General features: G+C 38.9%; 1 protein-coding gene and 1 long non-coding RNA gene across 2 annotated transcripts in view; one reads left to right on the top strand and one right to left on the bottom strand.

Annotated features, from left to right (window-relative positions):
• WIF1 (Wnt inhibitory factor 1) overlaps positions 1-24,602 on the bottom strand; it is a 62,789-nt gene that overhangs the window by 9,119 nt on the left and 29,068 nt on the right. The window contains exons 3-7 of the mRNA XM_077775207.1: positions 20,105-20,213; positions 9,097-9,237; positions 7,909-8,004; positions 6,563-6,658; positions 2,548-2,643 (exon numbers count right to left, since the gene is read on the bottom strand). Coding sequence (XP_077631333.1) covers positions 2,548-2,643; positions 6,563-6,658; positions 7,909-8,004; positions 9,097-9,237; positions 20,105-20,213 — 538 coding nt within the window. The remainder of the gene's footprint in view (positions 1-2,547; positions 2,644-6,562; positions 6,659-7,908; positions 8,005-9,096; positions 9,238-20,104; positions 20,214-24,602) is intronic.
• LOC144240803 (uncharacterized) overlaps positions 19,381-24,602 on the top strand; it is a 30,939-nt gene continuing 25,717 nt past the window's right edge. The window contains exons 1-2 of the long non-coding RNA XR_013337856.1: positions 19,381-19,466; positions 21,549-21,642. This is a non-coding gene — a long non-coding RNA (uncharacterized LOC144240803). The remainder of the gene's footprint in view (positions 19,467-21,548; positions 21,643-24,602) is intronic.

Raw genomic sequence — 24,602 nt, 5'->3', positions numbered from 1 at the left:
GAGGAACTTAATGGAGGACCATGGGGGAGGAGAAGGGGAAAAATAGTGGGGGAGAGGGAAGGAGGCAAACCATGAGAGACTCTTGAATGCTGAGAAGAATGTNATAAGGAAAATTTTAAATAGAGGATTTTTATGATAATAAGAACCCATTAAATTATTTTAAAAGCCCATTTATGATACAGTATAAATAATTCATGTAAACTCTTTAACTGAAAGTTCACTGAAGATTCTTGGGATATCTATGAACCTTAAATAACAAGGTAAACGTATACTATGTACATCCAGATATTCCTAATCATGATGTTATTTGCTAATTGGCAAGAGTATCTCAAATTAAGTCAAAGTGAAGTTTGAGAAGATATCAGTCCTGACAAAGCCCAGGAGAAATGAAACTATAAATTACATCAGAATAATATATATATATAGATACATATATATATATAATGGAATACTATTCAATTAAAAGGAAATAATGATACATGCCACAACATGGATGAAGCTCAAAAACATCATGCTAAGCTACGTGAAATAAGTCAGACACAAAAGAACATATATTGTGTGATTCTGTTATATGAAATGTCCAGAGTAGGCAAATCTCCAGAGACAGACACTAGACCAGTAGCTTCCAGTCTTGGGGAAAGGGGAATGGGGAGTCACTGCTCATGGGTACCGGGTTTCTTTTGTGGGTGATGACATATCGTGGAATGAGACATAAGTGATGCTGTACAATTTCATGAATATACTGAAATGCATATTTTTAAATGGTGAACTCTGTGGTATGTGAATTATATCTCAATTTAAAAATAAGAACTCATAATAAACTCTTTGTCTCTACTATACTAATAGAAGCACTTATCAACTCAAGACCTATTTCCACATTTTCTTAGTTCTTGTAATAGAAACAGGACATTTCCTAGAAGGATTTGAGTATAACTTGTGATAGGGATAATCAGGAGCTTTCAAAGACCTACCTTTTGGGTGCAGTTAGGGAAAACAACAGTAATAAAAATCATTGTCTTTACCAACGGAAAGGTCATAAGCCAAGGACATGAAAGGGCATACTTACATAAAAAGAAATGAGCCCATGAACAAAGATTCATAAATATGATCTAACTAAGTATGTGAAGTCTGAGAGGAAATATAGAGAAAGAAACTAATGGGAGTTAGTTCAGAGATCTCTTTATCAGGGCAGAGTCATTAATAAGAACAGAAATCATATCCTCACAATTAATGACATATTCTAGGGAAACTTCAGAGGTATTGCATTTGAACTCTATAAAAAAATGGTTACTTGATCTAGTACTCACTGAAGTACCAAAACTCACAAATAAATTAGAGGTCGAAAGTCAACATTGGAAGTCCATAGTATTTAATTTTGAGCCTACTACTACTTCAGCAACCATGGTTGGAAGAGCCAGCAGTATTTTACAGATATGCTACAGCTGGAAATGAAAATGCCATATTCCAGAGCTCCCGGGAAAGCAGGGACATGGCACCCTGAGCAGACACGCTCACATTCCTCTTGCTCCTTCCTGAATCGAGTGCTAGTGTTATTACCTCTTTTCTGGATCCTAAAGCAATCTAGGGTGTGGGTGGCTCTCTTCTGAGTTTCAGAGAGCTTCGGTGATTGCTGAGGGTTACCAGGCCTGCAGGGGGCAGAGCCAGGAGGCTAAGCAGATTGATACCCTGATTCTGAAAACAATGATTATCCACCACATTCCACCCTTACATTTTTCTTTCTTTGTACCGAAGCATGACAAACATATAGTGAAGCCATAGCTGCATTGATCTAAAGGTTACAGCTCAACTTCTTTTTTCTACATAAAAAAACACTCATGTGATACTTCATCAGTCAAGATATAGAGCATTTTTGGCAGGCTATAAAGTTCCTGTCTGCCCCCGAGCACTATCCTGGTTGCTACTATCGTCCATTACTTTGGCCCGTTCTTAAACTTCATAAAAATGGAATCGTGCAGTATGCACTTTTTTGTATCTAGTTCCTTTACTTAACATCGGTGCGATTCATTCCTGTTGTGTGTGCTATTAGTTGTTTTTATTGCTGTGCACCCTTTTCCCCTTTGTCTTGAACCTATCGTTTTCTCTTAGCTGGGTTACTAGACTCCATGTAATTCAGGAAATGTGGCAGTGACTGGCAGGGAAGAAACTCTATGCCTGCAGGTAGATGAACACATCCACCTGTCCCAAAGCTCTGGTCTACACCTCTAGACTGAAACTATGGCTCTGCACCATGAGAAGGGGACAGACTCACTAACGAGAAGCAATGCAACATGCCGAACAACCCAAACCCAGATGACACTGAGTCAGAGTGTTTGCTGTGAGTCATCTGAGCTGAGCAATGGCACCCTTTGCCCACGCTCCCCACCTTTAGTCAAAACAAATGGTGGCTCAATCTAGTGAGAAGGAACCACTGGCTTGAGACCTTAGATAAGCTCTTCATTGTCTTGCCTCACTGATGAACTGGTAGGGTTCGGTGGGGTTTTGAAGCTCCCCCCAGAAACGAAGAGAATGAAGAAGGTCAATACTCACTTATTTCACACTGTTCCCCCTCTAGTCCTGGAGGGCAAATACACTTTCCAGGGTAGAAACAGGTTCCTCCATTAAAGCAGGTAGTTGAGCAGTTTGCTATTAGAATGGATAACAGGGTATTGCATTAGACAGTAGGCTAAATCTAAAAAACAAAAAACAAAAACAAAACCCAACTTCACTTAAGATCAGGTGATACTTCTGGGACACCTGCTTTTTTTTTTTTTTTTACATAAACACTCATGTGATACTTCATCAATCAAGATATAGAGCATTTTTTACTTATTTAGTCAAGGAAGCTGCTTTGCAAATGCAAGAATTGTAACCAATTGCTGACCCATTTGCAGATTCCAACAACATAATAGGAGAGCACACACATTATATATGATCCTCCCCCAGGGGCTTATATCTTGGAGAAAAAAAGGCATGGTGTGTAAAATTTTTAAAAATTATCTTCATTATTTTCTTTTAAATATCTAAGCCCTTAAGAAAAAGAACACTATAAACTCCCCAAAGTATTTTTTTAAGCTAAAAGAGGGAAAAAGGAGAAAACTTACTTTGGAATAGATAAAAGGGACAGAGGCCGTTAAGTACTAGGATCTGGCCAAAAAAAGAAAGCAACTTTTTTTTCTTCTCAGAATGAGAACAGAGATTCATCTTATATAATAGGGATTTTAAAAAATAATTAACTTGTATGACATTTGGAGGAAGGAGTCCTGGTACTCAGGAAAGGACTGACTGTCAGTCCTTGTGAGCCCCCATAGTTCAGCGAGTGGCAGCACTCAGTTGGATAGATTATGGTGGGCGTCCAAATAACAAGGTTTTCCAGGTAAAAATCAAACTGTGATTCATCCTAAACCCTCTCTTCGTGGAAACGTCTGGAATTTCACTGCTCACTGGCACCGAAAATAGAGGGAAGGCAGAAATGGGGACGAGGGGAGAACAAGTATCTAAAATTAGACACGCTGGCTCATTCTATAAAGGACATTAGAATGAGGGCTTGGATTCTCAGCAATTCCAGTTATATGGCCAATTTGTTCTTGTCCTATATGGAACAGGCCAAAGTTGGCTATAGATGAAAAAAGCTGAAGGAAGCTTCCAGTAGGAAAATCAGAAAAAAGATCCAAAAGTTATTGTGTATGCTTTCTCTGTGGAAAAGAAAGCCAATCAGCATGTTACTGCAAATATCACGCTTCTTAAAGGAAAAGCTTTTTGTTTAAAATTGTAAGTATCTCCCATCTTAAGGCAATGCAGCCCTCGCTTTGGCAAAATCCAGCCTCCTGATGCATGAGGAAGCAGCAGCATTTGGGTATAGAATTTAGGATTCAGGACAACTGGCTCTTTTGGCTTCCTCCTTGCTACTAGTATTGTTAGGTTTGCAAGCATGACTCTGTCTTCCCACTTGTCCCTGTTTTTCCTGGGGAACTAACAAGGGAAGAGAAAAACATCAGGATGAGGGTCTGCTTGGCCAGAGCCCACTGGGCACTATCTCTTACTAACAAATAGAATGCAATGAACCTGAGAGCTTAATTAGAAGTTATGGGATAATGACAAAGCTAGTTAAAGAATTTGGCCACACCCTTAGTATTTGCATGATATTTTACAAGCTTCTCTACATCTCTGCCGTGCCATGATTCTTGACTAGGAAAAGGAACCAGAGACACCAGGTAACTTTCACTGGGGCTGAGGGTATGCTGGACCAGTGCTTGACTACTCATTTCCTAAAGTCTGCAACAGATGTCCCGAGAGCGAATGAAAGTTAGTCTATACTGTTTCTTCAGCAACGTTGTGCTAAGGTCCAGCTCCATGCCAATAATTAAACCGTTTTTCAGAAGCTCTATACTCCCTCCTAGATGATAAATACATCTTTTTGTTGAGGTAGTAAAAACCATTATTTTTTAATATTCCCCGATCTCCAAGTGAGACCAAGTGGAATTTCAACAGACTTTCCAAAAAAAAAATAATAAAAATTAAAAAGAAAATTACCAGAGTCTAACAAGTAGGGAAAATCTTTCATCTGAAGGGTAAAATATTACAAAACATGAGACAGATTGGAATACACGTATTTTCCTTTAACAGTGACCACGCAGTGTTTGTGACTCCGTAGCATCAGAAAAACACCGTAGCTGATTCTCTGTTGCCCAAACTACAGCACCAGCAGCCACACCTAAGTAAGCAGGCCTCCCAAATGGTGACCTTAAACCTGTTCATACATGAGTTCTTTGTCCAAATCTCTGAAGGATTTGCTCTATTTCCCAGTCATTTTGTCATAATAGGAATTTAATTCTGCTATAAGAATTGCTCAATTTTGAAATAGCTGAGATGCTGAATGCTAAATGTAGACACATAAAACATTTTTTTCACTAACTGGCTGTTCTTATCATATTATCGGCGCTTAATTTTTGTGAATACAAACTTTAAAATAGCATTAAATCCAATACGCCAGTTTTGGATCACTTAAAACTAAAAGGCAGAGATAGTCTCACATGTTATCTCAATTTGCTTGCGGTCGGGAGACCAGGGACAAGGTTTAATTCCATTTTAGAGATGGGAAAAGTATGACCCACGGAGAGATCACATTATCAGCCCAGACACAGAGATACTTGTGGAGGAATAGGGACCTCAAGGAGGTAGCCTGAGTGATGGACATGGTACAAGAGGAGATGAGGGTTTGGGCCAAGTGACTAAAGCTCTGTAAACCTCATTTTGCTTATCTGAGAACGAAAAGTTCCACATCTCAAAAGGCTGTTGAGGGTAAAGTAAGTTATTATGCTGACTCATGCTGAGGAATTCTTCCTTTAGCTTTTCCTTCTTTTTGAAAAGCTGTTTATTTCTATTTTTTTAAATGTTCATTTATTTCTGAGAGAGAGAGAGAGAATGAGTGTGAGTGGGGGTGGGGGTTACAGCAGAGAGGCTGATGCAGGGCTGGAGCTCAGGAACCATGAGATCATGACCTGAGCCCAAGTTGGAAGCTTAGTTGACTGAGCCACCCAGGCGCCCCTGGTCATTTCCATCTTAATTGGTGCTAACTGCATTAGCACTCAAGAGATACTTCTCCAAAAAAGCACATCTTTTTATTTCATGGCGTATATATATTTTGAAAAACAGCACTCTGAGGCTCATGCAATTAGCATTTTTGACACAAGTATAATTTCATTACATACACTTTGTATAATATTATTTAATTTTTTTCTCATAAAAGATGTGAACCGGGCAAAACAGACATCTCGTAACATGTGTGGATCATTCAATATTTTAGAGCCAGGTTTGAACCCACTTTATGAGAGATAAACTGGCGATGATGCTGCATCATAGGAAGAGTGGAAACCATCTCTCAGGGATGTCATCTATGAGCAGATCCTTAAATTGGGGGGGTCAGTGAACTTCTAGGTCAGGAAATGGGGAGCAGGTGGTTTCATTTCAGTCTTAGAAGCTCACCCATAAAACTTATTTAAACATATCAAACCCCCTGTGGCAGAGAACGCTACGTGTTCACAACACCCACACTCCTCTCCTACAAAGTCGTCTGTAAGACAGCTGTCCAGCCAGGGATGACATATCTCCAGGCTGAGTCCGGGACCAGCCCTGAGGCAGGGCCATGAGGGCTCCTTCCTCTCCATGGGAGAGGTGTGAAGGTTTTGTGGATCACTTCTGGGACAGAGCTTGTTTGTTTGTTTGTTTGTTTTAAAGCAGCGCCTACTCGAGTCTCCTTTGCTGCTCATGGGCTGGTTCCAGAGAGCTCCAGAGCTGGAGGGAAGACTACCGGTGTCAGGTACCTGGGCCCCAAAATCCCAGCACGGAGAAGGGCTCCCTGTACTGGAGCATTCTGTGAGTGAAGACAAACTTCTACTGTGTTGAGCTACACTAAAATTTGGGGTTGAATTTGTTATAGAAGCCAATGAAGTGTTATACCCTATTTACAGAGCTATTATGTAGAGTAATAATATATTAAGTATATTTCTTTTAACTATACATTTAGAAAGTAAAAAGAACCTAGTTCTTAAAAAGAAACTGTTACCTTTATCACAATTGACTCCATAGAATTCAGGTGGGCAGATGCAGAACCCGGGAGTGACACAGAGGCCGCCGTTCATACACCGTGGCATGCAAAGGGCTAACAGAGAGAGAGCTCCAATTAAGGTCAAGTGGGGTTTTGAGAAGGGCCATTTTGGAAATATCAATAATAAAACAGCTCTATATTTTAAAAACTTTATTTGAGAGAGAGAGAGAGACAGTGTGTGTGTATGTATGTGTGTGTGTGTGTGTGTGTGTGAGAGAGAGAGAGAGAGGGAGAGAGACAGTGTGTATGTATGTGTGTGTGTGTGTGTGTGTGTGTGAGAGAGAGAGAGAGAGAGAGAGAGGGAGAGAGAATCTTAAGCAGACTCTATGCTCAGCACCGAGCCTGATGTGGGGCTCAGTCCCACAACCCTGGGATCAAACTTGAGCTGAAATCAAGAGTTGGACACTCAACCAACTGAGCCACCCAGGCGCCCCACAGGTTTGCTATATTAAGCATTGTTTATGTGTTGTAAATCAGGTGTTTTTTGTTTTTGTTTTTGGGTTGTTGTTGTGTGTGTGTGTGTTTACCAGTTAAAAGATGAGAATTTTAGAATTGTTCCATTTCAATGCCTGATTAAAATTTGTCTGGAATCATTACTTTGACTAAGAGGTAGCCTTCTTAAAACTGTAAATATTTTCCCTGCCCTATTTCCTAGATCTTCTAATTCCAAAATACATGCAAACAGGAGCAATTCTTATGTCTTAAAGATGAAAAATACTTTTCTTACTCTCATCAAATAAACTCTTAGTATTTAAGCATCCTATGGTTAAAACAATTTTCTTGTTTAACTCTTTCATATAATAGTAATTTTGCTGAGATAGACTTATTTACAAGTGCTTTTCACTTTTTTTTGTCTTAGAGTAACTTCATAACTCAGGTATACACTGAATTATGAGTCAAACTACTTTTTATTGCAGTACACACTGTCAAATCAATCATTATATTAGCTTGTTAAACCCAGTTTAAGTGGAGGAGAAACTTCCTTAAGTTTATACCAAAGCATAATGTATATGATAGTGAATTAGGGATTGGGGGTGGGGGAGAAATGGCCACAAAGAATGTAGACACTGTGCTAAAATCCTCTGCCCCATCACCATACATTGGATTTAACAGAAAACCACTCCTAGAAGTACTTTCCAATTGTTCTTCTGTGGCTTTTTAAGATTTTACCAATCCTTATGATATGACCAGAAAAATAATTTCAGTTTTTCTGAATATGCTAAAAAAGCAAATGTGGGGCTCTGGTGTGACATCCATTTCATTAGGAAGCAAGTGAGGTCAGTTGGGCTCTCTCCTTTCCGTACCTTTCTCACAGTGAGGGCCATAGAATCCTTCAGGACACTCACAGATGCGCCTTTCATTACAAAAGCCTCCATTTCGGCACCCTCCTGGGCATTCGGCTTCACCAAAGAGAAACAAAGTTATACGCCTTTGAAACCGTGTTGGGGGAATTACTGCTAGCGTGAAGAGGTTGGTGCTGACCTTTCCCCTCTGGGCACTGATTATCATAATTTACTGAACACCCGATACCTGGTACCTCATTCTCTCTATACTACTTGTTCTTCACTAAATCCTCATCAAAATAAGATTTTGCTTCTCTCAATCCCAATGCCAACAGCAGGGGGCTCATGGAAGAAGGTAAAGCAAGCATTATTCTTCCTTCTTCCCCACCTATCTATCTCCTGTACCTTCTTAGATTCACCCTGAAATAAACTGAATGGAATTGCCCACAGTATTCACTTTTAGAGGGTGGAATGACCTTTTGGAACATCTTTATCTTTATTTATTTGTTTTTAAAGCATGCTTTGCACCCAGCATGGAGCCCAACGTGGGGCTTGAACTCACAACCCTGAGATCAAGACCTGAGCTGAGATTAAGAGTTGGACGCTTAACCAACTGAGCCACCCAGGCACCCCTTGGTGCGTCTTGAGTACTGAAAGCCTCTAGAGCTTAAATTCTTTACTGGAAAAGCTTGTATCACGATGGGAAAAAAATCTAGGCCTTCATGCTTAAATGGGCATCAGGGTGAGGTGCCTATGCCTGGCAGAGATTGCTGGTATGACGGTGGCACTCTGTGCTCCGGAGAGGTTAGTCGCACCAAGCCTGCGGCGGTGGTACGAATGGTATTGCCTTGACGGGCGGTAGTTGCTGGTAATAACTGGTGATCTTGGTATGAGGCTGGAGACTCCCAAAGCTTGTGTTGGAGGAGGGGAAGGAGAGAGGTAGAAGGGAGGAGTTTTGAAAGGTTACTGGGGTTCCTAAAATTGTGAGTGGAGTCATAGCAGGGAAAGTCTGTCTTAGTACCATACGGGTCCTGTGGTTACCAGCCACTCCTCCCATAGGTGTGATTATAATTATACCAAAAATTTATCTTTTCTTTCTTCCTTCCTCCCTTCTCTTTCTTTCTTTCTTGTCTCCTTCCTTCCTTCCTTCCTTTCCACATCACACCTGGAAGCTTTATGAGCCTTCTCTTGATGGTTATCACTGATTACCTTGTTGACACGTTTTAAAGAAGATTGCATTTTGAGGCGTCTGTAGGATGGTGTTGCCTTCAGAATTCATTACAATCACATTCACTTCAAAAGCTGCCACTCCATCTTGTTTTCCAAGGCACGGGAAACCAACTTGAACAACTAAAGAAAAAGCACGTATAGAGAAACAGTTTATCTGGTTGATTTCACTTGTATAGAAATCTTGGTAAGAGAGACAAAGAACAAAACAAAAATATTCATATTTCATTCTTTGATATTCTTGTATCCACACCACAGCAGGGACTGTATTTGGATCATATGAGCATATTCTCCAAAGAATTTATACACCGTGCTGCGTGGAGAAAGAATGAACAACTCATTAGTTTGTACCTTAGTGATATGGAATTGGGGATATTTTGTTCCTAGTCTGGGCTTGTAGTATCTTGAAAAAAAAGATTTTCTCTAAAAATTAAAGGCAGCATACACTGATCAGTTAAGGAAAGAATCCTGGTGGGCATCTTCACCAGCCTCCATATAATCCAAAAAGAGCTTAAAACATAGTATTCTAGAATATATTAAATAAAGCCCTATATAGGCATTAGCTTCATTTTTACTCTGTGTGCTTGAAAGTGACAAAATATTTTCTTTGGAAATATCCTAGAACTCAGACTAGACTCCAGTTATTGGATTGAGTTAGTGAAGCTAGTATTTTCTCAGGCTGATATTAAGATGTGTCCATGTCGTGGGATCTAGAAGAGAGTTTGCTGTGATAAAATAATTTCGTAATAGGCTTATGTCTAATAATTTAGGTTCCTAAAAATGAGACTTTTTTTTTTTTTTAGTATAACGATCACTTGGGGTGTATAACGTTGACTCAGCAAAAGAGTGGCGACTCGTGATGATGGTGTAAGGGCAAGGAGGACACCAATTGTGGAATGCCCACAAGTCAGTGGGTGGAAACTGGATCAAGTCATTGGCTAGAAGACTGATTACATAAATTTCTAAAATCAACTAGATTATCATAACGTATCCACTGGACAAGAGTGATTTAGTTGATCCATTAGACTCTAGATCTTCCCTGTATATATAGGAAGAAATATTGCTAATGGTATACATTTGAAATTTTACTTCATTTTGTTTCTATGTAGCAGCTTATGTTTACTGGCAAGCTTGGGGAAATCAGACCAAACCATGAAAAAATCCTTTCCCTTTAGAGTTTTCATAAAACTTTCCCCTAGATGCATAAGAAGAAATGAGCTAGAAATTGGCTTGCTCTTCCATAAGGCATAGAATATAAGCTGGTCATATAATCTTATTAGTGTGCTTGGTAATCAAAAATCCCTCTCAAGGCTTTGGCACTGTCAGTGTTTATTACTGTGCCTTTCTCAAAATAACATGGATTCCCAGTTCTGAATCTTGAGCTCTGAGCATTGCAAAAAAATCTATTAAATGGGAAAAAGGAAATACAGACATTTTAATAGAAGTAAAAAGAGAGAAAAAAACCAAATTGTGTCTGCACTTCCAAAGTAAAATGGTCTATGCTGAAAGCCTTGGTTTAGTGAAATCTTATACATGAAAATGCCAATTTACAAAACATAAAAATCCATCATAGGGATTTCCATTTCAAAAAGAAGCAAAAGAGCTGATGAATTTCTTTCAATGGTTACTCTTCCAATGTGTTTCCACTTTGTTCCATTCTAAAATTTTGGTAATCTTTCTCATGAATCTTTTACATGGATAGGTAGGTGAATAATTGCCCTGAGGCATAATCAGGTAGAAGAAACTGAAAGGATTCATAAAGATAAAACTTCTAGAATTTTCTCACCATGTCACGTCATCATCCGAACTATTATTTCCCAGGTGCATTTTTTTTTCCTGGACCTTATTAAGCCTCCACTTTGCAGCACACTTCTTTAAAAACGGCACTTCCCTTTTATTTTAGCTTTCAGAATTTTGGCATGAAAGAGAAGATGCTTGTAAGTAAATTCATCTTCATTTCTGTTTATCAGCATTGTCAAAATTCTTTTTTTTTTAACATTTTTTTAATTAAAAATTTTTTTAATGTTTTCATTTATTTTTGAGAGAGAGAGAGAGAGAGAGCATGAGCTGGGGAGGGGCAGAAAGAGGGAAGGAGACACAGAATCCGAAGCAGTCTCCAGGCTCTAGCTGCCAGCCCAGAGCCCCCAGGGGCTTGAACTTGTGAACAACAAGATCATAACCTGGGCTGAAGTCAGACACTCAACTGACTGAGCCACCGAGGCACCCTATCATTGTCAAATTTCAAAACACATTTTGTATATTAAATATCAAAAATGTCTTGTTATATGTATGGAAAGTTCAGTTAAAAATAATTACTAATTACTAGTTTGCATGTATTTTCAAATGTGCTAAAAGCAAACCATTTGCAAATATGCTTACATTATGACATATTCACATGCTCCAGTCATGGGGTTGGGGGTTCTAGAAGGTCTGGAGTGCTCACATAAAAGTGTGTGATTTGCTAACATGACCTCTGAGTCAATGAAAAGCAACGAGATAGGCAGCAGGTTCCCTGGCCTGTGGTCATCTTAAAACTAGGGCACAGAATAATCCCAGGAAAGAAAACCAAGGATGCCAAATCCCATAGAAGTTCAACAGGGAAAGCACAACAAAAGTAACTTCCTTTTGGGTCCTCAAGATGAATTTTTCTCTTTAAATGGTTAAATACAAATTTGAGGGGCACCTGGGTGGCTCAGTCGGTTAAGCGTCTGATTTTGGCTCAGGTCATGATCTCACAGTCCGTGGGTTCGGGCCTCGCCTCGGGCTCTGTGCTGACAACCAGCTCAGAGCCTGGAGCCTGTTTCAGATTCTGTGTGTCCCTCTCTCTCTGACCCTCCTGTTCTCATGCTGTCCCTGTCCCTCAGAAATAAATGAAACATTAAAAAAATTTTTTTAAATAAATAAATAAATACAAATTTGAGTCAAGATGCAAAGAGTTTATCCATTTAACAAATATTGAGCATCTACTAGGTCCCAGCCACTTTCCAAGCACTGGGGATACTTCAGAGAACGGGACAAATAAAACTCCCTTACGTTTCAGGGACTTGGGCTGAAGACAATTGGTGATAGTAACATTTTAATCATCTAAAAGTCTAGAAAAAGAAACACGAAACATTTAAAGCCAGAGGCACAAGTTGGAATTGAGAATAGTTTCAGTGCCTGTTTTGGCTCTGCAATGACTGGATTCTTTGGGTATCGACCTTTGTATTCTAACTTCAATTTGCCTGTAGTTTAGCCTCACAACAGGTGCATAAATGTCTTCTGGGAATATTGTTGAATGCTTAAAATAAGGATCTGGGAGAGAACTGCACTTGCTATGACCCACTGATTTAGGATGCATTTAGGGGCACCTGGGTAGCTCAGTTAAGCGTCCGACTTCGGCTCAGGTCATGATCACACGGTTTGTGGGTTTGAGCCCCATGTCGGGGGCTCCAGACTCAGAGCCTGGAGCCTGTTTCAGATTCTGTGTCTCCCTCTCTCTCTGACCTTCACCTGCTCTGCTCACTCTCTCTCTCTCTTTCAGAAATAAATAAAACATTAAAAAAATTTAGGGTGTGTTTAAACACCTTGGGCCTCAATTTCATTTTTGGCAGTAAGACTAATACTATTTTTTTTTTTTAATTTTTTTTTAATGTTTTATTTTTTTCTAGGAGAGAGAGAGACAGCGTGAGCAGGGGAGGGTCAGAGAGAGAGGGAGCCACAGACTCTGAAACAGGCTCCAGGCCCCGAGCTGGCAGTCAGCACAGAGCCCGATGCAGGGCCCGAACCCACGAACCGCGAGATCATGACCTAAGCGAAAGTCGGACGCTTAACCAACTAAGCCACCCAGGCGCCCCAGACTAATACTATTTTTAAAGTAATTCTTAGGAATGTTTTTTGTGTGAAAACTCCTCTTACTTGAAAGTTTAAAGAAAATGTAATGTTATCATTCATCATTAAATAGGTCTGTCCTTTAAAAAAATCTTATCAAGGGAGCACCTAGGCGGCTCAGTTAAGCTTCTGACTCTTGATTTTGCCACAGGTTGTGATCCCAGGGTGGTGGCATTGAGCCCTGAGCCCCGTGCTGGGCACTGCGCTGGGCAGGGAGCCTGCTTAAGATTTTCTCTCTCTCCCTTTGCTGCTCCCCAACTTGTGCTTGCTCTCTCTCTCCAAAAATTTTTTAAAAAGATAATTTGATTTAAAAAATCTCATCAAGGCACCTACTCATGTCGTTATACCCAATTATGTCAAATGAAAAAAGAAGGAAAATGTCTTTTATATTTTTAATAGAAAAACGTTAGGCCATCTTGGCAGATAACTGAAGACGTAGTCTCTTCATTCTCTTAGTAAACCAGTAGGAAAGAATTATGGTACTAATCTAAAATTATGTTTAATTCACAGTTATATTAGTATGAAATATTTTCCTTCTTCATCTTTTAAAGATCTATACTTTAGGTTTAAAATTGTGCTTATTTCCTTACATATTCATAATTGCAACTGAACAAATTCAATTTCAGTAAAAAATGAACATATCAGGGGCTCCTGGGTGGCACAGTCAGTTAATGTTCAACTCTTGATTTCAGCTCAGGTCATGATCTCACAGTTCCATGGGTTCAAGCTGAGCTCAGAGTGCTGAGTCTGCTTGGGATTCTCTCTCCCCCTCTCTCTGCCCCTTCCCCACTTGCGTGCACGCACGTGCGCACTCTCTCTCTCTCTCTCTCAAAATAAATAAATAAACTTAAAAAAATTTTTTTGAATGATCACATCAAAAATTTCCTCAGCCTAGGGGGAACAGTTTTATCAACAGATACTTACCTCTTTTAAAATAGGAGGTATGTCAATATAATTATGATCTGAACCTCAATACAGAATGATTTGAAAGGAATTAGGAAATAGGAAGTACTTTGTTTATGTGTTTCATGAATTAACTTTTAAAATAAAAGTAGACATTAATAAAAAATGTATAAATTACATTAATTATACTTGTCCATTTGTCAATTTTAAAACATGAAATAGAAATTTCATTTCCTGGGGCGCCTGGGTGACTCAGTCAATTAAGTGATCAACTTTGGCTCTGGTCATGATCTCACTGTTTGTGGGTTCAAGCCCTGCATTGGGCTCTGTGCTGATAACTCAGAGCCTGGAGCCTCCTTCGGATTCTGTATCTCCCTCTCTCTCTGCCTCTCCCCTGCTTGTGCTCTGTCTCTCTCTGTCTCTTAAAAATAAATAAATGTTAAAAAAATTATCTTTTAAATTTAATTTCCTTTTGTACAAACTCTACCTGTCTTCCTTTCTGCTTATAAATTTTATCTGTAAGGCCATTCAAGTAGTAAAAATTATACCTTTTAAAATGTTTCAAAATAATTCACTTAAAAAATACACAACACCTGACTTTAGTTAGTCTCAGTTTTAGCAATAGACTTTTGTGAAACTTTTGCTTTACCCAAACTAGGTTTCTTTCAGCTCCTCAACATGTGGTATGTGTCCACATTGCCCTGACTCTGCACCCCCATCCTGCTGCTTGGAATATTCTCTCTCTTCTTTTCTGTCCAGTGTCTGCCTCCTCATCTTTCAAGACCAAAATGAAACAGCACTTGCTCTCTGTAACCTTCCCTAACAACCCCGCCTAAATCACTTCACTTACATATTTTACCAACACCTCTACCTACGAATGCATTATAATATGATGATATAATTATTATTCTGGATCCTTTGTTAAGGTTGAGATTTTCAAAGGCAAGTACTGTATCTTACTTGTTTTTGTAATTTCAGCACCTGGCGGCATATTGTCTGTCACAAGCTAGGCACTGACAGGCACAAAGATAGACCTTGTGGGAGACACATCTAAATACCTTTAAGCCCACAGGCACACACTTGCACATAAACAGAAATTCATCACAGGCAGTGGGAGATACAGAGAATAAGACATTAGCAGTGTGCATGCAAAAGAGCAAATACAAAGAAAAAGGGGTCTCAAAGGGAGAAAAAACACAGACTCTCTACTTACAAAGAATAATAGAAATGTAAAAGTTACATTGTGTTTCTGCAACAATAAGCATATGAGTAGAAAGCTACTTTTACCAAAAGTTAGATGAAATTAGTCCAGATGTGAATTTCAGCACATTTTTATGATGAAACCGAGGTACATTGAAACAACTCAGAAACACTAAAGCAGATTGAACATAACTCACATGGTGTTCAAGTACGCATTTGATTTGCAATCAATTGCATATAAACTAACTCTTACAAAGATGTAAACAGCCAACACAGGGGTCTGATTAAACACCTCTCCCACACTGAGATGGGCATGGCGCTCACACAGCCTCAGCCTCCGGTCACGGGAGCCACTGCCCATACAAGGGAAGAGATGACAGAGGGCGAGAGCTCATCCTTAGCACCACATGACCACAAACTGCTATGTGACCACACAAATAGTCATCAGCGGGCCAAGCTGTGCTGACAGCCATTCGTTCTCTCAGCAAATACTGAGCACCTTTCCTGGTTTAACTTTCTGCTAAAGACTGGGGTCACTAAGAAGAGGATGGTCCCTCCAGCATTAGCACCTCTTCCAAAATTTCTAGACATGGAATTCCTGGAGGTCTTGGTTGAGAAGCAAGCTGGCTCTGTGGTATGATAGAAACAGCTTTCAAAGAGGCAAAGCCTTGGCTTTATGGAAACCTTTTTTTGTTATCCAATTTTACCGAACCAGCCTGCAGTTTGTATTTCCTGTTTTTGTTTTCTTCAGATGCCAGAAGGCAGGCACTTCGTAACTGTTAAAGATCGTTTTCTTTTCCATGCCATGTTCAGGCATAGAGGAGTCTGGGGGATAAAAGAACAACTTCACAGCTTGAGGGTATAAAATAGACCAGTAGAATATAATGAATACTACCTGGATGTTTAGGAGCAAAGACACGCTGATCTTGTTACTTTTTAATAATTCAAGGTACCCTTACTGCTCCTACTGTGGGGACTGAGCTAATAAGGCTAATGAATACCCGCCCTGCAATGGGCTAAAATTCCCATAAACTTCATGCACCTGCATTTCTGCAAACAAATCCTACATCTGCCTTTAAAACCTATGTATGTGGGGGTGGGGTTGTATATGCAGTGTATCTGTGCTTGTGTGTGTGTGTACATGCGCGTGCACACATGCACAAAGCACCTTGTCTCAGAAGAAGGCTTATTCTTTTTCATCCTACCTTTTCCAAAGCATCAATCACTCTCCCCCCTAAATTTTATTATTTATAAAGATTCTAGATTATTAGAAATTAAAGTTTTACCTAAGCATGGAGTATTAAAATATTCTCACATCATATATTCAAAATGTGATTGTTTCAATATCCGAAGAAGTAGAAATTAGGTAAGCTTTTTTGTACTAGACACTATAGTGAATAAAACTGGGAAGAATTAGTACACAAGCATTAAACTGGGAATCCAGAGATGGAAGATTTATTGGAAGTTGAGCAGGTGTAACTGTGTAATTAATTTAATTAATACATTCTTTTAATAATCAGAAAATAACAAAGGAAAATTTTAAAAGAGAAAATGGATTTTGAGAGATATATTATGTATTTGTTTTATTCGTGAGTGCTTCTAAAAAGAAAGACTAAAACCTACAATCAAGAAAATTTTATATAAAAAAATTATCTTTGACTAGAAAGAAACAGCATGTGATATGGCATGAGACTGGGTAATGGCCATACTCCAAGAACGGTCTCTTCTCTGTGTAGTAGTGTATGACAGTAGTAGCGATGCCATCTGTGTGGCACAGGGATATCTGTGTGTCTGGAATGGGATAGCCTTATCCTCAGGGCTACAAACCTCAGGTGAGTTTATCTCCGGAATCCAAGGCCTCGTTCCTTCACAGGAGCTTTCTAGAACTAGATTGGAGGTAAATACTCTGGGACGACTGCCAGTTATACCAATAGCACCGGGATGACCCAAGAGAAACTCAAATTCACACTCTTGCTGTCTCCACCCACACTGGTACCCATGCCAGGAAACTGGAAAAACTCTGCTTATTTAGTCCCCAACTCTTCCAACACTGGGATGTGATCCTAGAGATTCACTGGATGTAGTTGATAGCTGCAACTTGAAAATGGACTTTATAAGGGTATCTGATTCCCTAATTATTGTATAGATTTATATTAGCCCTTAATGAGATTTTCATTTGACATCAAAGATAATCTAGTGTTCCTCTAGAAGAAGAAGACTAATTATTTTAAAGGACAGAGCTATGATATCAGTTATTTAAAAATATTATAAGACTAAAAATATGACAATATTAGGACAAATAGCAAGCTCTAAAACTCTATGTACAGAAGAACATAATGTGAAATAAAAAGCATATCTTGAAACAATTCATCCTTTCACACTAGAAAACCTGATTACTCGGGGAAAATAATTCAGGTTAGAGCCTCATACTACTACCGAAACAAATTTTGATAAAATAATAGTAGCATGTGCAAATTGATGTGGGAAACAAAGGCAGAAGGAAATGGCAGACAGAACTAAATTTCCGTATAACCTGCAGCCCGTTGACAAATACCTGAGGCTGGCAGAGGAAAATGTTTCTCCAGGAACTCCTTACAGTCTTAATGCTAATGGTTTGCTGGAGGGAAAAACAACCTTAGCCTGACAATAGCTGGGCCTCCAGGATCCTGTGAGTCTTCTTTAGCGTATGAAAATCTCATTGGAAACTTGGACTTTACCTCCCCCAACTCTGTAGCCTACAACGAGTCTCTCCTCATGGTCCTGGGCAGCTCCTCCTGCCCACGGGTCCTGTCCCTGTGCTTTAATAAAATCACCTTTTTGCACCAAAGACACCTTCAAGAGTTCTTTCTTGCCCATCAGCTCTGGACCCCATAAACCCCCACTATCACCCCAAAAATACCTCATCATAAGTTATCACTTAACTGCTCTCTGGAATAAGAATTAACTTCCAAGCATAAAAATAATAGGAAAAAGTGACAAAGAAAAAGATAGTTTTGACCACAGAGGATTCACAGAGGATTTTAAAGACTCTGCATATCCCCACCTTAAAAAAACTAAATAATAAATTGAAATATATGCCATAAAGTATAAATAAGTACAATATAATGAGCTTTGAAAATCAATAAAGAGCACTATTATTTCAATATAAAAATGAGCATAGTACACAGACATTTTACATTGTCTAGTAGATGCAGGAAAATGTCTTCTACCTCAATTGAAATGAAAAAACCAAATTAAAAGAACACCAAGAAAACACTTTCCACTTTTTAAGTCAGCAAAATACTTAATGTGATTAATAACCATGTTGATGAAGTTACAGCGAGCCGGGCACTCTCCCACAGTGCTAGCCAGGGTATAAATGGGCACAGCCTGTGTGGAAAGTAATTTGGTATTTTGGCAATTTGTTCTAAGAGGCTTCTAAAACGTTCATAGTTCATGTCTTTTGACATAGTAATTGTGCTTCTAAGAATCTATTTTGACAAAATAATGAGATGAGCTCTAAGGTTTTGGTATACACATTGGCCCAATAAGGGTTTTCTGAATGCCTGTTCTGTGCTCGGCCCTGTGTTGGCAGTCATGGGGAAAAGACAAAACGGGCCTCCTGCTCAGTGACCATCTATTACTTTGAAAAGGATGTTTATTGTGATATTTCTAGTAGGAAAACCTTGAATCTAACTAACACACAATAAGAGAATGAGTAAACCGATTATGGGTATGTTCATAAGATGTATAAGAAGGGCAGTAAAAACAACTTTTGGGAAAATCCAAATGACAGGGGAAAATGCTTATGATAAAATGTTAAAAGTAAGGAAAAAAACGGTGCAAAACCAAATATAAAATATTATCACAATTATGGAACAATACATATTCATAGACTAGAAGGAAATGAGCATGTGTTTGAACATGTTAACATAAGTGATCTCTGCACTTTTCTAAAAGTCACAAGTCCTGGGCTCTAGCCTCAGCCCCATTGCGTATTAGTCATATATAACTTTGGGAAAGTCAGTGAAGACTCTGATTGGGAAAAATTATGTTCTAGGATGGCCGACAGGACTGATAGGGTAATTCCAGTACCCGCCAAAGATTCTCCTTCCAGATTCTTCTTCCTGCCCTGCTTGCCACTGCGCGCGCGCGCACACGCGCACACACACGCGCGCACACACACACACACACACACACACACACACGTGCGCGCGCACGCCAAATGACGAATGCGGAAGTAACAGACTACAAATTGTCCTCCATGCTTACGCTCGCTCACTCGCTCGGGCCTTAGACCTCTGGAGAGTGATCTCCTCTGAGCCCGCCGGTATGAAATAAACCTGCCTTCCAAGATCTCCGAGGGCCGCTTGGCTCTTCCGCCGGGTGATCCACACCAGGTTCTGTAACAACTCATAAGCCTTAATTTTCTAATTTGTAGAATTGAGCAGTAATTCTGGCCTTGACTCCTTCCCAGAATTCAAATTAGATAATGTATGAACTGCTATTTTGCAAGCTGAAAAGCTCTAAACAAATAACCCATACTATATTTTCTTAGCAGGGAAGGGTGATTATCTCTGAAATATTAACCCCTTTCTTCCACTTTTCCATGTCTTTCCTCTCCGTCAAATTCCTATGTAATACAATGCTCATTTTGGGGATGTTTCTCTTGATTTATCCCATCTGCCCCAAATCACTTATTTGAGTCTTTGCCATACTTATGTACATGACATTAATTCACACTTATTGGCCAGATATATCTCCTGTGGTGACTTCCTTTTTTTAATCTGCGGTCACTTACCAACTGGGGCTGTGTACAGTCTTTAGGAAATCATAAAACCACCATTTAGTCACTCCTGTCCTAATCTTTTGCCCAAAGGAGACAGGAACATACTGAGCTGCCGTAAAATCAACAGATCTCTTCAGGAAAACATTCCACGATTCATTCCTCTGATGGGCGACTTCCGGATCTTAAATATTATTCCCATCACCATTACGTTTTAAGTGTAAACCCTCCTCCGAGGCAAAGACCACCCACCTGATGCCTTGTGAGGCACTGTTCCCAGCAGAGGGACATTGACGGTTGGGTCTGCCATGATGCCTTTATCCAGGGAGCGTAAGGACAGGAATTCATAGAAGTATTCTGCCTACAACAAAAGACAATGACAATCAGTACCATGGGAACCACGGAGCATGAGAAGGCATTTCTTAACTGGTCATTCCTTTGATGGGAGAGTGACATTTTTCACTATAGGAACTCTAGAGCACATGACATCTAAAAAATTGTGTAGGCATAACTTGCCCTTCTGGATTTTAGAACTCTAAGAATTAGACTGTGTTTGGAGAGAAGCGATGCTTTAAAAACATTAATGACATCTATCCAAAATATCCACAAGGCAGCCTTTCAGCTTAATATTATTTAGTTGCTGTCTTTTAAAAGGATTGAGAAAAAGCGCTTTTAAGGAAACAAGTGATGTCCAAACAGTTAAGCAACTGTTATTCCTTAGACAATCCATCTCTGCTTCTTGGGTCATTCTTTACTTCTTTTCAAGTCTGAAGTGAGTCTTTTGATCAGAATTTGGAAAGCTGTAATATCTAAGGGAAAATGAAAGCAGTAACCTCTTGGCAAAAGAAGATATTAAAGTCCAAAATTTAATGATCTTACTGTTAAGATTTATTTCTCAGTATCATTCCCTTTGGCAGGTTTACATTTAAGGTCTCAATTTAATTATGGAGAGAAAAGTCTAAAAGTGCAAACAGCCACTGCTGCAATATGGGGACAAGCTGTAAAATTTTACATTGTAAACATTTTAATTTTCCCACTAAGTCTGGTATAGAAGAATGACTCCTTTTCCTTGAATATCCACAAAACTCTGAAAATAGTGAAGTATGATCTCACTGGAGAGCTTGGTGCTTAACTGATTCTCAACTGGGTTATTCAAAGGATTTGTGATGGAAACAATGTATTCTTGCTTGAGATTAAAGAACAATCAGTAAATAATATAGAGGCCAAAATGAAAGGCGAGCTGAGTGGTTCTGCAGTTATCTGTAGAGATATACAGAATTTGGATGGGTTCATTAACTAAATTATTAATTACATGAATATGGGTTACAAAGAGATTTAGGAAAGAATATGGCCTTTCTTTATATTCAGTATAAAATTTATTTCCCAGTATGGAGGGTATTAAGAGCTACCTGGCAGACATTCACACAACGTTTTGCCCGAAGTCTTAGTATCAGTGTATTAGGTGGTAAGGACTTTGTAGGAGGATGATAATGCAAAGGGGTGATCTCAGCTGCGATGGGGACACTGAAATGTGGAAAATGCTTCCTGCTTTCCCTGGGCCAAAAGAAGCACCTTCGCTGACTAAAATTCCCACTGTGGCCCCTTCTTTGGGTAGTGGCAGTGTTCCAGAAGACCACCGGGAAGAGGCCTTGGCAACAAAGTTTCATGAATTAATTTTATTAAATTCATTCACCAGGAGGGCCCTGAGGATAGAGTCAATTCCAACCCTGTTTGAGGAAAGGCAGAGGACGGCAAGAAGTCTGATGAAAGAAAGAAGTGTCATCAGAAAGGTAATTCCATTTGGAATGAATTCCTTTGAACAAGTGAATGTTATTTCCGACCCTGTGGTAAAACTGACAACTATTAAAAGTGTGCTCCTTCTTAGAGAGTGTTTCATGAATCCAGGTGTTTTAGATGACCTCTACAAGCTGCACTTCCCTCTACACTTTACTGGATAACGTTTGTCATTTAACATTTTGTTCTAAAATATATCTTGGTTGGCATTATGAAAGGATTTAGTGACGCCTGCCCTTATAATTCATAACTTTACGTTATTTGTATTATGGAGCACAGTGATAACTAGGAACAATAACGTAACAAATGCCTGTGTAATGCACATGACGGCCCAACATTTATTTTGAACACCTGTAGTAACAGTACATACAATGATGAAAGGAGCTGAGTGGACAGAAAACAAGCATGTTGAAAATAAAACGTTTCAGTGGCTAGACTGCTTCAAATACCATTTCATAAGTTGTCATTTGCTCCTCATAAATTCTGTCTTTGAGTTCCATCACATTATAAATGATATCCACGTCTAGGTGGGTGATATACTTTAAAAGGGAATTAGTAAAAATATAATGAAAAATAAGTTAACTTTTTTTTTTGTTGCTAAGAAAAAGGAAAGACCAGCATCAATATTAAAACAATGATTGTGTATGGTTGATACTAACTGATCCCTTTCACTCTTTTCCAAATTTTCTCTATGGGCTTCCATGCTTTTTATAGTGAACTAAATCCATTTATTTAAAAACAAGCATTTATTAATGTATCCTGCTTTCAGTTCTGTGTGGATGATGATAATCATTGGCTCTGTTTGAACAATTCTCTGATCACGGGAGAAACATTCTTCTTGGACTTCTACTTAGGCTGTGCTCATGTAACAATTTGATTCAAATCTCTTCCTTGAGTCCTTGCTTTAAGAAAACAACATTTAGTAAGAAAGTAGCTTCTGAACGTGTCTTTCAAAGACTTTTGATGATGTTCAAAGAATGTGGAACTTGAAGGAGTTTCACTCAGGGTTCAGAAATAATTCCATAGAGCCTCTGATTCTCTTGTTGTTGCTTTTGAGTTTGGCCACATTAAGTAGGCTGGCAAAATTAGTTTGTAATTAGCATTGGCATGACGGTTCAGTATGCTGTTTAATGGATTTGTCTGGACAGCCAACATTCTCATCAATAACGAATTTCACACTAGAGGTTTTAGGGTGTCCCTTTGGTTTCTCTAAGAATCAGTGAATATCAGTTTTTCTACTGCAATTCTAAGACTATTTCATAAGGTAGGAATTGGTCAAAACACTTTCTTGCTTGGGTTTTATTGGCAACAGGCAGTTTCTAGAGAAAACTTTTTTCGTTCGTCTTTTTGAAAATGATAATGATGCTGTAATTTCTGAAATATATAATCTCCTTCATACTTGGTACATATTTTTTTTAAAGGGGCTTGCCTAGCTACTGTTTTCATTGCCTTCTTAAAAATCCTAACGTGGGAACTACTTAGAAATTGACCAACCTGGTACGCCTAAGTGGCTCAGTCGGTTAAGCATCCGACTTTGGCTGAGGTCATGATCTCATGGTTCAGGGGTTCAAGCCCCAAGTCAGGCTCTATGCTGATAGTTCAGAGCCCAGAGCCTGCTTTAGATTCTGTGTCTTCCTCTCTCTCAAAAATAAATAAACATTAAAAAAAAAGCTCCACAGTTGCACAATAAAAAAAGAAAAAAGAAAGAAATTGACTAACGCTTTGTCTCTGATCTTGACACTGACTCCTTTCAAAGTTTCACTTTGTCATTATAAATGGATCTACCCAAGCCACCAGTACCATATAAATATTTCTACAAACAAATTATCATCACCATGTGGTAGAGATGACATATATTCCTCCTTTAACTTAAGTATTAAATTAAATAGCTAAAATATTTCCCTCAAAGTTAAAGAAAATGGCTGATGAAATAAGCGATAGATTTATAATGTCATATTTTAAGTTCTAGACAGGACTTTCTATTTTTACTTTATTTATAATATAATAAACAGTCTTAGTCCCAAACCTCTCCACTGGAAAAACTTATTTGGGGGCAAATAAAACTTACATTCTATGCCAAAGAACAGCGAGCTCACTTTAAAGTTTGGGAGCAAGTTTCAGAGATTGTAGATTTATTACTTAGATAAAAGGAATGCAGAGCATGGACTGTAATAGGGAGGCGGCATATTGGAGAGCATGAAACATCTATTAGGGAAAAGTACATTTTGTCTTATAAATGACACCAGTGGAAACTCAGGTAGAGGTAAGTAGGGTACTTATTTGAGAACACATGAAAAGATTGCCTTGTATTCAAAGAATGGGCCTATTCAGGAGAATAATTCACTTCTAAATTAAGTTGCTGAAAAATCTTGCTGGCCTGGTTTGCCATGCAGTAAATTTTCTTTTCATGGAGAAGTATAAAAGACACCCAAATATTATCAAGAGAGGAGTTGAGTGCCGGAGGCCATTTAACTTGCTTCCAAGCAACTTGGCTGACTATTAACGTTCTTCCTTCCAGAACAGATGAAGACATCATTTAAGCAGCAAAATGGAATGACTCAGAAGGCCTTCACTCTGGCACTCTTTCTTGGGTAGACACAGAGAAAGGAAGCAGAGAACTATATTAACCATTGGGAGGAACAGAGAGAATGCAGTATTTCTTTTCAATCTTTGAAGTTCTGGGTTTGTGGTGCACACTTAATCTAATAAGCACAATAATTACAGGAACCTCCAAGTTAAGAATCAAAGGTTTTTCATAAAACAATGGCTCTGAAACCTCTTTTGACTTCATGTATCATGATGTCGACCTAAGTGTTCATGAGAGAACACTAAAGCAAGAATGGGATCAGAGTTATCCTAAAAAAAGCTCAGGAGATTTATAGATACAAAACATACAGATGCTGTAAAGTTTGAAATCTACAAGTAATTTTTGTTGAGTGTTTACTAAACTCCAGTC

Source organism: Crocuta crocuta, unplaced genomic scaffold (assembly GCF_008692635.1).
Source record: "Crocuta crocuta isolate KB4526 unplaced genomic scaffold, BGI_CrCroc_1.0 scaffold97, whole genome shotgun sequence".
Classification (NCBI taxonomy): domain Eukaryota; kingdom Metazoa; phylum Chordata; class Mammalia; order Carnivora; family Hyaenidae; genus Crocuta; species Crocuta crocuta.
Note: the sequence above shows the minus strand (reverse complement) of the source record. Positions and strands in the feature narration are given on the sequence as shown.